The sequence below is a fragment of the Capricornis sumatraensis genome, chromosome 16 (genome assembly GCF_032405125.1).
Source record: "Capricornis sumatraensis isolate serow.1 chromosome 16, serow.2, whole genome shotgun sequence".
NCBI classification, from domain to species: domain Eukaryota; kingdom Metazoa; phylum Chordata; class Mammalia; order Artiodactyla; family Bovidae; genus Capricornis; species Capricornis sumatraensis.
The window spans coordinates 22,382,780-22,399,006 of record NC_091084.1 but is presented as its reverse complement, the minus strand read 5'-3'; the positions used below and the strand labels follow the sequence as shown (position 1 = coordinate 22,399,006).

The 16,227-nt window shown below is 38.2% G+C and overlaps 1 protein-coding gene across 1 annotated transcript in view; it reads right to left on the bottom strand.

Moving 5' to 3' along the window:
- Positions 1–4,219: 4,219 nt before the first annotated feature.
- Positions 4,220–16,227, bottom strand: part of FDX1 (ferredoxin 1) — a 32,590-nt gene continuing 20,582 nt past the window's right edge. The window contains exons 3-4 of the mRNA XM_068988758.1: positions 13,456–13,585; positions 4,220–5,318 (exon numbers count right to left, since the gene is read on the bottom strand). Of these exons, the coding sequence (XP_068844859.1) occupies positions 5,192–5,318; positions 13,456–13,585 (257 nt within the window). The 3' untranslated portion in view covers positions 4,220–5,191. The remainder of the gene's footprint in view (positions 5,319–13,455; positions 13,586–16,227) is intronic.

Genomic DNA, 16,227 nt, shown 5'->3' with positions numbered 1-16,227 from the left:
AACGATAGTACCCAGGATTCATGTTGATGTATGGCAAAACCAATACAGTATTGTAAAGTAAAATAAAGTAAAACAACAACAACAAAGAAAAAACGGTAGTACCCAGGCTTTCAAACAACTTTTGCGGTGCTTTTCCTGCACTATACGACAGCTTACTTTGCTGTCTCTCTAAGGCTCATTCAGGCTTTGGACTTCTGTTACAGAACAGAAGGCTCTCATTAAAGAACATTAGGGGCTTCCCCAGTGGCTCAGCAGTGAAGAACTTGCCTGCAATGCAGGAGACATTGCACGAGCTGTGCTTCAATTCTTGGGTCAGGAAGACCCCCTGGAGAAGGAAATGGCAACCCACTGCAGTATTCTTGCCTGGAAAATCCAATGGACAGTCCATGCGGACACAAAAGAGTTTGACATGACTTAGTGACTGAACAACAGCAGAAGAGAACATTAAAGCAAAACCACTGAGTTCTTTTCAGTGTCTTGGGCTTGCTTGGTTTGGGGAGATTCTGACTTCCTATTCCTTTTCCACAGCCCTGAAGAATGCTCATCAGAACTGATGGAAAACCCAGTGCCGATGCTAACTCACTGATGGCTACCATAAATACAGGATGCCAGGGCTTTCCTGGTCAAGACCCTGTGCTTCCACTTCAGGGGGTGCAGGTTCAATTCCTGGCCAGGGAAGTCACGCATGCCAAGCGGTGTGGTGAAAAAAACTACAGGATGTCAGACACTTCTAAGATGAAGCACCAATGATCTGCAGGCATGGTGGCAAGTGTCACACGAGTCAAGAGAATGGAGTCCATGTATCACCTATAGGACCTCAGCACTCAGACTTCAGCAACCAGTGAAATCTTAAGACCAGCAGAGGGATCTGCACTGACCCCATTCAAAACTGTTTCGGCCAAAATGTTAGGAAAAAAAAAAAAAAACCACCTCATTCTTCTCATGGCTGAGTAGCATTCCAGTGTATATACAAATCTTCCTTATCCATTTATTTGTTCATGGGCATTTAGGTTGCTTCCATACTTTGGCTATTATAAATAATGCTGTTCTGAACAACATTGGGATACACGAATCTCTTTGAATTGAGTTTTCATCTTTTCCAGGTATATGTCCAAGAGTAGGGCTGCTGAAACATACGGTAGTGTTGCTTTTACTTTTCTGAGAAAGCGCCATACTGTTCTCCAGTGACGGCATCAATTTACATTCCCACCAACAGTGTACAAGAGTCCCCTTTTCTCATCCTTGAAAACATTTGTTGCATTCTTGATGATCGACATTCTGATAGGTGTGAAGTAATATCTCATTGCGGTTTTGATTTGCATTTTCCTGATAATTTATAATGTCGAGCACCTTTTCATGTGTCAGTTGGCTATCTGCATGTCCTCCTTGGAAAAATGTCTACCCATCTTCCATTCATTTGTAATTGGGTTTTTTGATATGATGTGTAGAGGATGCTAAGGTGTTTTGGATATTAACCCCTTATCAGTCATATCATTTACAAATATTTTCTCTCATTCAGTAGGTTGTGTTTTCATTTTGTCTATGTTTTCCTCTGCTGTGCAAAAGCTTTTAAGTTTAATTAGGTCCCATTAGTTTATTTTTTGCTTTTGTTTCCTTTGCTTTAGGAGACAGATCCAAAAAATACTGCAATGATTTAAGTCAAATTTTGCCACAACATGCATGGACTTGGAGAGTATTATGCTAAGTGAAATAAGTTAAACACTGTATGATATTACTTATATGTGGAACCTAAAAAACAAACTAGTGAATATAACAAAAAAGAAACATTCACAGATATAAAAAAACAAAAGTGATTACCAATGGAGAGAAGGAGGAAGACAATATAAGGCTAGGGGGTTAAACAGTACAAAACTGTTACATATAAGCTACAAGGATATACTGTATAACACAGGGAATATAGCCAGTATTTTAATTATAAATGACTATAAGCCTTAAAAACTGTGAATCACTACACTGTACACCTGTAACTTACATAATATGGTATATGAACTATACTTCAATTGAAAAAAAAAATCAAAAGTTGAACACCATCCTTTTAAATATAATGGAGATTATCTGACCTCTCAAGAAAATACTCCTATGTATCTGACTCCCGTTAAGTTGGAGTTAGGATACAGGCACAGTATAAGGCCTATACTGGGCTCATGTAATCCCATCAGCAACAGGTGACAGCTGAAGAGCAAAGTGCCAGAATCATATTCCTTGTAAGACCAAGTTTTGATTAATTCACCTACGTATTGTATACCTTGTTGTTTAGTCGCTGAGTCATATCTGACTCTTTTGTGACCGCAATGGACTGTAGCCTGCCGCTCCTCTGTGCATGGGAATTCCCAGAGAGAAATACTACAGTGGGTTGCCATTTCTTTCTCCAGGGGATCTTCCCAACCCAGGGATTGAATCTGCAGCTTCTGCACTGCAGGCAAATTCTTTACCACTGAACCACCCGTGCTTCCCAGTGTACACCTACTGTGGGCTAAATACCACAACAGAAACTGCAAAGCTGAACACAACGTAGTCCTTACTCCAAGTGACCAGCAGACAAAGGGACAGAGGGAGCCAGAAAGGCACAATGGCTTTTCTTAATTTTATAACATTATTATCAAATCAAGTCTAAAAATTAAATGACCAATAATACATCCAGATAATAAGATAAGCAAATGGGATTCAAAAGGGAAGAGGAATAAGACATTGATTAGGTGATTTATTACTAACAGCTTTTGCAGAAGTAACACCTCTCACTGTAAAGATCTTTCCCATCAACTTCTCAAGTTGGAGATTTAAATTATCTTTTAACTTCCTGTTTCTGTTGTCATAGCCACATTTATTTCTGTCTGCTGGTGATCATGTCTTCCTCCTGCCAGCTGGCTGTCTAATTTTTCAGTTTCTAGCAACTTTGAAACAGAAGAAAATCTGATAAAAATAACTTGATATCATGCGATGTGTTGATATGTTAAAGGAATCCTGTTGTTGCTTCACAAAGATCATGCTTCTATTCTTGAAAACTTTTCCAACAAGAAACAAAGTTTATATATAGTTTCTGAATATCTATGAATGGTTTACATTTAGAATAAATTTTCACAGGCTGTTTTTAGGAATATGCATATAATTATTTTGTTTTTTTTATTTATAGTGATGTTATCCTACAAATAAGAAAGTCATAAAAGAAATTCTGATCTCAAAATGTGGTTTACCACAAAATTTCAAGTAGCTTAAAAAAAGAAAAAGCAATTATAAGAGCTGCAAAAAGGAAGAAAAAATAGGAAAACATATATTGAATCTAAATTTACCTCAGAAAACATTTTTCCAAGTGAAATGTAACTGTTCTATTGCTTAACGGCCACAAACACCACATGGATCACCATGTGATACTTAAGTAGTTATTTAAAAAGGAGGACAGCTGTCCTTTAAGACAAAAATTTGACAGTATTTTTCACAGTGAAACTTAAGCAAAAGGTTTTGGAAATTCTTAGAACTGTTCACTTAAACAAATTCAGCAGTTCTGAATTACTTCCATAATTACAGGATGGTTTTATCTGTGAAAACCAAATACAACATTAAGTATTAGCACGTAACCAACAATTATATAGAGTACTGTGCCAAAGGAAGGTGCATTTCTTGATGGCAAAGTGACAGAGAAATGTAAAATAAAAATTACCCAGCTTTGCAAGAAAGCCTATCTTTCTTCTCCTGGATTTAAACCATCAAGAAGAAAACTATGAGGAGTCAGAATAAAACAAATGAACCATCATAATAAAGGAGACGTAAGAATCTTCTGAAACACAATTCAAGAGTAAAACCTAGCCCTCTTTAAAAGTTTAGAATACTGTTAATTAAAAGGCTAATCTTCACAGGCAATGAAGTGCTAGTAAATTAATCTGAAAGTAATGGTTACTGTGATGGCTTAAAAATGTTGTCTGAAAATTCTCTGACATCCCACAATGCAAATGATGGGTCAGACTTGGTGTCTCACTTCTAATCAAACAAACAAGCACAAGCAATACTCCATGACTTTCAGCTTCTGCCTAGCAAAGCTTATATGCCCTCTTAGGGCACTGGCTCTCAGAAACCACCTAACCCATTGTAAGGACATCCGGCTCACATGAAGGGACGGTACATACATGTGGGTTTCGGTCAACGGCCCCTGCTAGATCCCCAGCGGACACCAGCATCAACTTGCCAGTCACATAAGGGAATCATAACCCTTCAGATGATTCTAGCACCTGGCTTCCAATGCTCAAAGTGCACAGATGTACTTGAAGCTAACTCAACTTTACAATTCACTTTGCACTAATATTTTTCTGCCCTTCCCCATTAGTCCAAAATAGTTCCTGTTTCATTATACTTCCAAGAGCATACTTCATACCCCTTTATTGTCATTTATCAGTTTATTCAGAGTAAAGATAAAATACAAATGTCTGCCACACATGGATGGCGATCTGAGGGGCTCAAGCCCCCCGTCCCTCAGGACCTTGCCTGCGTGCTCACTGCACGCCACTTGGCTCTGTCCTGGCCTCATTCGCTTCTTAGGACAGAGAAAATCTAATCCGTAAGATATCCATTTTGTCACAGGGAGAGATTTATAAATAAGCATTACTTTTTAGAGTTTACAAAGACAGACCATTCTAATCAGGATTAAAAAACACATACACACACACATCTAATTTTTAATTTACTCCTCTACCTCAGTCAGAATTGAGACCAAACATCTTTGACAGTGCTTTATTATCTGTGCTCAGACTTTAAATAAGATATCCCTAATTTCCCCAGTTTCGATTTAAACATGTACAGTTCTGGTACTGACCTTCTAATTTGCAGTAGGACCCTAGACAAGCCACCTTACATCTCTGCCTCCACCCACATCCAAGAGAGAGAATGATACCCTTTTTTAACCTACTTACTTATAGGTAAGTAGGCATAAGATTTATGTTGCTGATCAATCACAGGTAAAATATATAAGGTTTTATCCTATTAACTACTTTCTAGTATTTGTTTTTATAATTTAATCAAAATAAAAATGGCATACATCCAGAACTACAAAATTCAGCAGTTATATCAGATGAATTAAGTAGTAAATCTAGTCATAATAATAAATTCATCCATGTTCTCATTTAATTACATTAAGAAATAATAATTATAAAAATAGGGTAAAATGTTGTGAAAATATTCCTATTTATTCTATCTTTGAGGAGTTCATGCCCATATCAATGGACTCTCTGGCATCAGACACGGCATCAGGTACTCGAACAGTCATATTGTCCATAGCCTTTGTCAAACAAATCTGGCAGCCCAACCGCGATCTGTATAAAAAAGGGGGAAGGTACGGTTTAGTATTAAGTATATCTTATTCACAAGGCAACGCAGTTAATAGGAAATTTTCTTACCTAGAATATTGGGATTTATTTACCTTGTAAGTTTTCATTAAGTCAAAAAAGATAAATCCAACCCTTTCAACTAGAGGATAACTGAATGTAAGCATAAAAACAAAAACTGTGATATGTCAAAGTTTTATTTTAATCTCTAGTTTCTATCTTCTACTACCTGTTTCATCAGAACTACTGCTTTTTGGTGACAGAAACGACAAGCAATGAAACAATAAGACACAACAGTGAAGAAGAGAACTGAGGTTTTAGCAATGCCAAGACAGTAATTACCTTACAGTCACAACTACACTGGGAGGTGACAGGCACATCAGAGGTAGCCATCCCTTCAACTGAGTTATGGGAAATATGTTAATACTATGTACTGAATTTCATTACCATTCAAAATAATTCCAGCCCCCAAAATTACACTATGGCTGATTCTTGTTCATGTTTGCCAGAAAGCAATACAATACTGTAAAGTAATTATCCTTCAAATAAAACTAAATTAATTTATAGAAAAAAGACCACAAAACAAAAATTAAAAATACAGAAACAGCGTAAATTGATAAAAGGAAAGTAAATATTTATCACTGGAAGAATAACTGTAATTTCATTTTTTTCACAGAATCCTTGGATCACAATAAACTGTGGAAAATTCTGAAAGAGATGGGAATACCAGACCACCTGACCTGCCTCTTGAGAAACCTGTATGCAGGTCAGGAAGCAACAGTTAGAACTGGACATGGAACAACAGACTGGTTCCAAAAAGGAAAAGGAGTACGTCAAGGCTGTATATTGTCACCCTGCTTATTTAACTTACATGCAGAGTACATCATGAGAAACGCTGGGCTGGAAGAAGCACAAGCTGGAATCAATTGCTGGGAGAAATATCAATAACCTCAGATATGCAGATGACACCACCCTTATGGCAGAAAGCAAAGAGGAACTAAAAAGCCTCTTGATGAAAGTGAAAGAGAGTGAAAAAGTTGGCTTAAAGCTCAACATTCAGAAAACAAAGATCATGGCATCTGGTCCCATCACTTCATGGGAAATAGATGGGGAAACAGTGGAAACAATGACAGACTTTATTTTGGGGGGGCTCCAAAATCACTGCAGATGGTGACTGCAACCATGAAATTAAAAGACGCTTACTCCTTGGAAGAAATTTATGACCAACCTAGACAGCATATTGCAGAGCAGAGACACTATTTTGCCAACAAAGGCCTGTCTAGTCAAGGCTATGGTTTTTCCAGTGGTCATGTATGGATGGGAGAGTTGGACTGTGAAGAAAGCTGAGTGCCGAAGAACTGATGCTTTTGAGCTGTGGTGTTGGAGAAGACTCTTGAGAGTCCCTTGGACTGCAAGGAGATCCAACCAGTCCATTCTGAAGGAGATCAGTCTTGGGATTTCTTTGGAAGGAATGAGGCTGAAGCTGAAACTCCAGTACTTTGGCCACCACATGTGAAGAGGTGACTCATTGGAAAAGACTCTGATGCTGGGAGGGATTGGGGGCAGGAGGAGAAGGGGACAACAGAGGATGAGATGGCTGGATGGCATCACCGACTCGATGGACGTGAGTCTGAGTGAACTCCAGGAGTTGGTGATGGACAGGGAGGCTTGGTGTGCTGTGATTCATGGGGTCGCAAAGAGTCAGACACGACTGAGCGACTGAACTGAACTGATGACCAATTTTATGTTTAAAAAGGAATCTTAAACAGTGATGTACAAATCTATGTCTCAGTTCAGTTCAGTCACTCAGTCGTGTCCAACTCTTTGCAACCCCATGAATCGCAGCACACCAAGCCTCCCTGTCCATCACCAACTCCCAGAGTTCACTCAGACTCGCGTTCATCGAGTCAGTGATGCTATCCAGCCATCTCATCCTTGGTCTACATAGCTCTAAATCTAAGTATAAATAAATCTTTCAACAAGCATAAAATGTTAAGTTATAAGGTCATTTTACACCATATTTTAATTAGCAGAGCTTTTTCTTTCTTAATGGCATGTAAAAATAAATACTATATTCGTCTCATATTCCAACTGCCTTCAAAAATTTTGATGGAATGTGATATGCAGGTCTTGGTTTCATCAAGCACCTGCTGAGCATTTAAAGGGACAGAATTAAATGTCAGTGGGTTTGCAAAGAGCAGTTCACTTCAAACCTTACTAAACACCTCTTACATGCCGGGTACCAGGGACACCAGGAGGAGGCAGCACGGGGGCTAGAACCAAACAGACCAGTGGTCCAGATCCAGCACTGAATATGACGTGTTCACAGGCAACTTTCTTAATCCTGACAAGTATTAGTTTCCAAACGTCATCCTAAAGATGGATCATAAGTGGGTTCCTCACAGGACTGCTTTAAGGATTAGTTGCTAATATCAGTATCAAGGTATGAACTTTAAATCAAATAGAAGAGCTGAGACACATTCACAGGTAATTAACATGTGAGACTGTGACAAATGTCATGGGAGAAGGCTGAAAGGTCTGAGGAGAAGCCCTGACTTCTGGCTGGGGAGGCGGTGTTTCTAATGGGTTCTGAAGACTGGGTAGGATTTAACAGTTAATAAAAGATAAAGGAGAAAGGCACTTGAGGCAAAGGTAATAAGGGTTCAAGGCAGGCTTGAGTTAATATGGGTTTCTGACTTAGCTGCTGTGCAGGCCAGACAAGGACAAGAAGAGTGATGGGCTAGAAAGCTAGTCAGGCCACGGACAGCCCTGAACACCAATGAAGGGGTGGTTCATGTTTTTACTAGTGAGCAATGAGGGGCCCTGGGAGGTTTCTGAAAGGGAGTAAGTACTACAGTCATGGGCTTCCCTGCTGGCTCGGTAGTAAAGAATGCACCTGCCAATGTAGGAGACACAGGTTTGATCCCTGGTTTGGGAAGATCCCCAGGAGAAGGAAATTGGCTCCAGTTCATGGGGTCAAAAAAGAATCAGACACGACATAATGACTCAACAACAATGAACAACCACAGTCCTGGAAAATACTGACTGCTGATAGAAAAAACCCCTTCTGTTAGCAGCTCCTATTTGTTGGATTAGAAACAGTCCTGACAATCTTGAGCAAAGAGTGCTCAAACTACCGCACAATTGCACTCATCTCACATGCTAGTAAAATAATGCTCAAAATTCTCCAAGCCAGGCTTCAACAGTAGGTAAACCGTTAACTTCCAGATGTACAAGCTGGATTTAGAAAAGGCAGAGGAACCAGAGATCAAATTGCCAACATCCACTGGATCATCCAAAAAGCAAGAGAGTTCCAGAAAAATATCTACTTCTCCTTCATTGACTGTGCCAAAGTCTTTGAATGTGTGGACCACAACAAACCCTGGAAAATTCTTAAAGAGATGGGAACACCAGACCACCTTACCTGCCTCTTGAGAAATTTATATGCAGGTCAAGAAGCTACAGTTAGAACTGGACATGGAACAACAGACTGGTTCCAAACACGGAAAGGAGTCAGTCAAGGCTATACATCGTCACCATGCTTATTTAACTTATAGGCAGAGCACATCATGAGAAATGCTGGGCTGAAGGAAGCACAAGCTGGAATCAAGATTGCCAGGAGAAATATCAATAACCTCAGATATGCAGATGACACCATCCTTATGGCAGAAAGTGAAGAAGAACAAAAGAGCCTCTTGATGAAAGTGAAAGAGGAGTGAAAAAATTGGCGTAAAACTCAACATTCAGAAAACTAAGATCATGGCATCTGGTTCCATCACTTCATGGGAAATAGATGGGGAAACAGTGGAAACAATGACAGACTTTATTTTTGGGGGGCTCCAAAATCACTGCAGATGGTGACTGCAGCCACAAAATTAAAAGATACTTGCTCTTTGGAAGAAAAGTTATGACCAACCTAGACAGCATATTAAAAAGCAGAGGCATTACTTTGCCAACAAAAGTCCATCTAGTCAAAGCTATGGTTTTTCCAGTGGTCATGTATGGATGGGAGAGTTGGACTGTGAAGAAAGCTGAGTGCCAAAGAATTGATGCTTTTGAACTGTGGTGTTGGAGAAGACTCTTGAGAGTCCCTTGGAGTGCAAGGAGATCCAACCAGCCCATTCTAAAGGAGATCAGTCCTAGGTGTTCTTTGGAAGGAATGATGCTAAAGCTGAAACTCCAGTACTCTGGCCACCTCAGGTGAAAAGGTGACTCACTGGAAAAGACTCTGATGCTGGGAGGGATTGGGGGCAGGAGGAGAAGGGAGACGACGGGGGATGAGATGGCTGGATGGCATCACCGACTCGACAGACCTGAGTTTGAGTGAACTCCGGGAGTTGGTGATGGACAGGGTGGCCTGGAGTGCTGCAATTCATGGGATCGTAAAGAGTCGGACACGACTGAGCAACTGAACTGAAGAGTAACGCTAGTCTTCAAGGAACTTGGGGAAGAAAATGGAAAAAGCTATCAATGATATAGGTCAGAATCAAGTAAGCACAGTAACAGAAGAACCAGAAGTACTTAGAACACAGGGAACCCCTCCTGGTTCTGTAACCCGAGAGGATAAGGCAGTGGTGCTGGGACCGCTCTCACTCCCCTACTTTCTCCTGGGATGTCTCCAGCTCTAAGGTGAACCAGTGTAAAACCTCTAGAGAAGGAGCTGAACAGCAAGTCTTCCTTGATTTCATTATTAATCCCACAAAATCTGCCACTTGTGCAAACCTTGAAGACATTTTCTACAGCCACTTTGTCATATACACCTGGCAGCGGAAATATACTAGCTGTGTTAACTTGACTTCTAAAGTTTAGTTTTCAAAGCAAAGAAGCAGCCTCAAACTATAAGAAACCAAGGACTCTGGGGTCCAGTGTAACTGACTGAAACCAGGGCTCTGTCATTCTCCAGCTATGTGGCCTTGAGCAAATCTCGCCCTGTTCTATAAAGTGGTGATAATAATGCAAACTCTGAAGGTTAGAAACAATCTTTGTTAAGATTGTAGGCATTATAGTAAATGTCTGGCATTTGAATTAATATTATTATAGTTAAAATGCCAACAAATGCCAACCATTGCGTGAATGCTTTTTGCATCAGACACTATTTAAGGAGCTGCACGTGCATGTATTAGCTTACATGACACAACAATCCTATGAGGTAGGTACTATTTTATTATCCCCATTTTAGAAATATGAAAATGAGGTCTCTGTGTAGGTTATCCATGGAAACTGGTAGCAGAGAGCAATGACAACTATCAAAAATAGATTCACAAATAATTCCTGAATCTAGCAACCATTAATTCCAAAAATAGCTGGTGATGATGCCCTTTGTGAGTCAGGCACTAGAGATATAATAATGAAATATTAGATCATCAGTTTCCTTCCAACAAAAGTAAAAAAAAATGAATTAGAAGTATTAGAAGATAAGTTCTAGATCCTAATGAATCTTCTTTCATCTATTTTTATTCAAGGAATTAATATTTGTCACAATTTAATGAGTGGAGAAGAAATTTGACACCTTTTCTGTATTCTTGAAGGACAGATTTGATAATTGAAATAACTTATAATGGAAAGTTTTACCTACTTGAGATAATACAGTTTTTAGAAAAACTTAATATATAATAATAATGTTAAAATGAAAAGTTTTAATTGTACATTGAAGAAAATTAATCAGAACTTATTATTAATGGATCATCAGTCCATTATTAATCAAGGCTAAGTACACTCTATAAAAACATTAAAATGCTCTTCAATCTAAAAATTAAGGACAGTTACATCAAACTTAATTTTAAAATAAACTTAGATCTAAAGACTGAGTTTCCTTTAATCTTTGGAAGCATATAGTACCCTAGAAATAGAAGTCTACATGCAGTTACCATTTTTGAACAAAATTATTTTCATTCCATTTTATCAGTGCTTTCTAAATCCTACCTGTTAAAAGCATTATATTCTTTCCCCACACCCTACTTATATAACTTAAATGCAGAGTACAATCATGAGAAACGCTGAGCTGGAAGAAGCACAAGCTGGAATCAAGATTGCCAGGAGAAATATCAATAACCTCAGATATGCAGATGACACCACCCTTATGGCAGAAAGTGAAGAAGAACTAAAGAGCCTCTTGATGAAAGTGAAAGAGGAGAGTGAAAAAGTTGGCTTAAAGCTCAACATTCAGAAAATTAAGATCATGGCATCCGGTCCTGTCACTTCCTGGGAAATAGATGGGGAAACAGTGGCTGACTTTATTTTTCTGGGCTCCAAAATCACTGCAGATGGTGACTGCAGCCATGAAATGTAAAAGACGCTTACTCTTTGGAAGGAAAGTTATGACCAATCTAGACAGCATATTCAAAAGCAGAGACATTACTTTGCCAACAAAGGTCCGTCTAGTTAATCAAGGCTATGGTTTTTCCAGTGGTCATGTATGGATGTGAGAGTTGGACTATAAAGAAAGCTGAGCGCAGAAGAATTGATGCTTTTGAACTGTGGTGTTGGAGAAGACTCTTCAGAGTCCCTTGGACTACAAGGAGATCCAAACAGTCCATCCTAAAGGAGATCAGTCCTGAGTGTTCACTGGAAGGACTGATGTTGAAGCTGAAACTCCAATACTTTGGCCACCTGATGCAAAGAGCTGACTCATTTGAAAAGACCCTGATGCTGGGAAAGATTGAGGGCAGGAGGAGAAGGGGACGACAGAGGATGAGATGGTTGGATGGACATCCACCCGACTCAGTGGACATGGGTTTGGGTGGACTCTGGGAGTTGGTGATGGACAGGGAGGCCTGGTGTGCTGTGGTTCATGGGGTTGCAAAGAGTTGGACACAACTTAGCAACTGAACTGAACTGAACTTTCCCCACAGAGCATTTCTACTAAAATTTTGTGCACTTAAGAATACCAGCTATAAAAAGTCATAAAAGCTATTTCTTGCTTTCCATTATTTTGTTCTAAAACTTCTGAATTTTACTATCAAAATTTTTGGCTAGCATTTGCAATAGGTTTTATATCGTCTCACAGTCATGTATCTCTCCTAAATGAAGCTCTCCCTTTCCTCTCATTTTTTCTTTTTGTTCAGAATATTATCTGTTACATGCACCTATAAATTTTATCTGAATAAAAGAGCAAGCAGCTAGCTATGGTTCTCCCTCACACTGAGAAACAATTTTCAGAACCAAATCAACACAACCACTGAGTGTGTTCTATGTGTTATCCTTTGAACAGAAAAGGAGGTGTTGATAGAGAATGTGGCACCTGAAGATGTGAGGGGAGACTGGTAGGAGGCAGCCACAATAAAAACCAATGAACTAAAAACTTTTGTGAGGATTACAGAGTTGACATCAAGGGTCTAAGAAAATGATGGTTACATAATACACATGAAATAAAGTTTATTATTACTTTTTTATTGTTTTCAACTATTTTTCATTAGGGTCACCAAACTGGAGTTAAAAGTCAAAGCCAACCTGAAGTAAACTCTGATTATCTTGCTCTTTGAAACATTAAATTAACTCCGTATCTTCCCTAACTCAAACCAAAATTCTAGATAATTTTTTAAAAAAGGTATCATTTGAGATCACTTACTACTATAAATCTTACCACTTCCAAATTTAAGAATAATTCCATTAATAACAAGAATAATACCTGAGTTTCTTCAATGTACAATTAAAACTATTCATTTTAACATAACTATTATATATTAAGTTTCTGAGAACTGTATTCTCACAAGTAGGCAAAACTTTTCATTATAATTTCTTTCATTTATCAAATCTGTCCTTCAAGAATACCATAATAAAGCATCATATTTCATCCCAACTCATTAAATTGTGACAATTATTAATTCCTTGAATAAAAATAGATGAAAGAAGATTTATTAGGATCCAGAACTTATCTTCTAATACTTCCAATTAACTTTTTTTTTCCACTTTTGTTAAAAGGAAAGCTTCATAAGGGTTAAACTGTAGAATACATGGAGAAATGTCACATATTTGATATTCAAAGTTTGCGACTTATCTGTCTACACTGGGAGAACACTATTACATGCATGCAGATTACATGTCTCTGGTCAGAGACAGACATGAACAAATAAAACTTTCACCCTCCCAGATGATTCTTACAACAGAAATGGTCTGAAAATCTTACCTATCTGTTAGTCCATATGCCAGATCAAGCATGTCATTCTCCTCATCACTGATTGCTTCCAATTTCTCATATATGTGCTGTTCAAAGATGAGGTGACAGGTAGAACAAGCCAAGGTTCCCTCACATGCACCTACAAAAGCAACAAACACTGAACATGCTCCTCTCTACATTCAACAAGATTCAAAATCGCCTGGAATGAAGTAATTTCTAAATTTAAAAATCAGCATTAGCACACATCAATGGTAGGACTTTATTTCTGAATAATAATGAGAATTAGGGACAACTCCCCATACCCAGTACACACAGAGTTGGAAATCACTTTCAAATATTACTTTTAAGAGGTTATGGGTTAGATGCTGTGAGGGAGACTCAAAAATACAAATCCTAATATGAAAGAGTTTACAAGTTAATGAGACATGTATAGATACAAAAATATATGCCTTTTAAATTTATAGTTATTAATTTACATAGAGCTGTGGAAGTTACTTACCTTTTCCTGGAAAACTCAACACAATTTATAGGAGCTTTCGTGGCGTGTAAGAGGGATCAGAAAGTAATCAAACTGACATCTAAATAAAGTTAAATATTCTTCCCTCTCAATCTTTCTTTATAATCAGGACATAATCAAATAAGTCACTTTAAGAGTCACACTGGTTTAAAATAAAGAGAATATTTCTCCTGCTCCATGTTTTTAAAAGTCATTAATTTGACAGTTATTTATTAAGTGCCTATTACACACCAGGCACTATAAACAGGGAACTGAAAAGTCATCTAGTCCAACCAAACTCTGACTGAATATGCTTTACAACACCCTTTTCTCAGGGTTTACCCATCTCTTGCTCGAAAACTTCTGACAGAGAAATCCTCCTGCTTAAGCCGGCTGATCTCACATTTGGCTGCTTCTGTGCTAAAGTCTGTCACTCTGTAACTTTCCACCTACTGCTCCAACTCTACCCCATGGAGTCGAATCTTTCTTTTCCTTCTGGTTCTACTGAGGTAAAATTAACAAAACTGTAAGATATTTAAAGCACACATGATAATGATTTGATATATGCATATACTGTGAAAGGACTCCTCTCAGGACCCCAGTTAATACACCTGTAACCCCATATATGTCTATTTATTTATTTTCCATGAGAACATGTAAGGTCTACTCTCTCAGCAACAGAGTTATAGCCACCATGATTTACATTTGATCCTCAGTCCTTAATATTAGAGGTAAAATTTTAAACCCTTTTACCTATTCACCTATTTCCGTGATCTCCACCAAGCCCCTGGCAACCACTTTTCTACCCTCTGTGTCTATAAGCTTATTTAGTGAATCCTTCTAAACAACAGTTTTTCATATATTTAAAAATGCTCTTCTCCAGGCTGAGCATACGCAGGTCCTTCAGATTTTTCTTACATAGTAACATAGTTCTAAATCCCTTCTTTCAGTCTGGTTGGGTTTTCCTTAAAATACAGCATCCAAGAGCTGACCCGATAAAACAGAACCATCCATATCATGTTCTCATTAAATTCTACCTTAAAAAGTTGTTCTGGTTTCATTTTTAAATAATTTTTAAAGCCATAATACAATTGTAAAGATTATAGACTCTTGGAAGTAACATCAGTTGGATTTAGATTCTCTTGGTCGATAACATTATATAAAATATTAATAGAACTATTATCAACAGTTAGTGAATTTCTTACTTTTCCTGTGAAAAAATTTATCATTGTAATAAGAATTGTTCTTCCACAATTTAAACATTTGTTACTCATATTTTATTACTTTAAAACATAAAGAAAGAAAAGAGGCTTCCTTATACATTCATTTTTATTAAATTTCCTCCAAAGCAGATTTTATTAAATCTCATTCAAAGTGAAACAAGATGAAGCAGAGACATACCATATAGTGACGTACAGGGGTCATAAGCATGGACTCTGGAGCCAGATTCCCTGGCTTCAATCTCAGCTCCACTTTTTACTAATGGCATCACCTTGGGCTACTCCACCCTCCATGCCTGAATTTCCTCAGTAGTAACTGTACCAACCTCACAGGGCAGTTGCAAGCATTACATATGAATGTGGACTTAACATATATACTTGCAACCATGACTGACTGGTAGAGTAAGACCTATTCAAGTGTTGGCAATTATTATTATTTGGAAGTTATAAGAAAACCTCAAAGAATTTCAACTTTCTTATATATTAAATTATATGTATGTTTATATAATAAATATATAAATATGTATATACATTTATGTAATATACAAATATATATGCACACCAATTAGTTATTTGAACAAGCGGTTTATTTTTCTATTTTTGCATAAATTTGAGGCTTTTCACACAAAAAGGTAAATGGATATATTTTACTTAAAAGGAAGTGGGCTTCCTCTGCTTAAAAAAAAGGTAGGTAAATTGTTGTTTAGTCGCTAAGTTGTGTCTGACTCTTGCGACCCCATGGACTACAGCCCACCCAGCTCCTCTGTCCATGGGAATTTCTCAGGCAAGAATCCTGGAGTGGGCTGCCATTTCCTTCTCCAGGGGATCTTCCCAACCCAAGAATTAAACACACGTCTCCTGCAGTGGCAGGCGGATTCTTTAGCGCTGAGCCACCAAGTAGGTAGGCAGAGAGGTAGAGAGAAAGAAAACCTCTGCAGTAAAAGGAGAACTGGTGGAGTGCAACCCTGAGGCGAGCTGGGCTCTTGATGAATCTGCCACACTGTCCACTGTGTCTTGGGCAGGCCTCTCAAGGACCTCAATTTTTTTCTCATCTGTATCATGGGA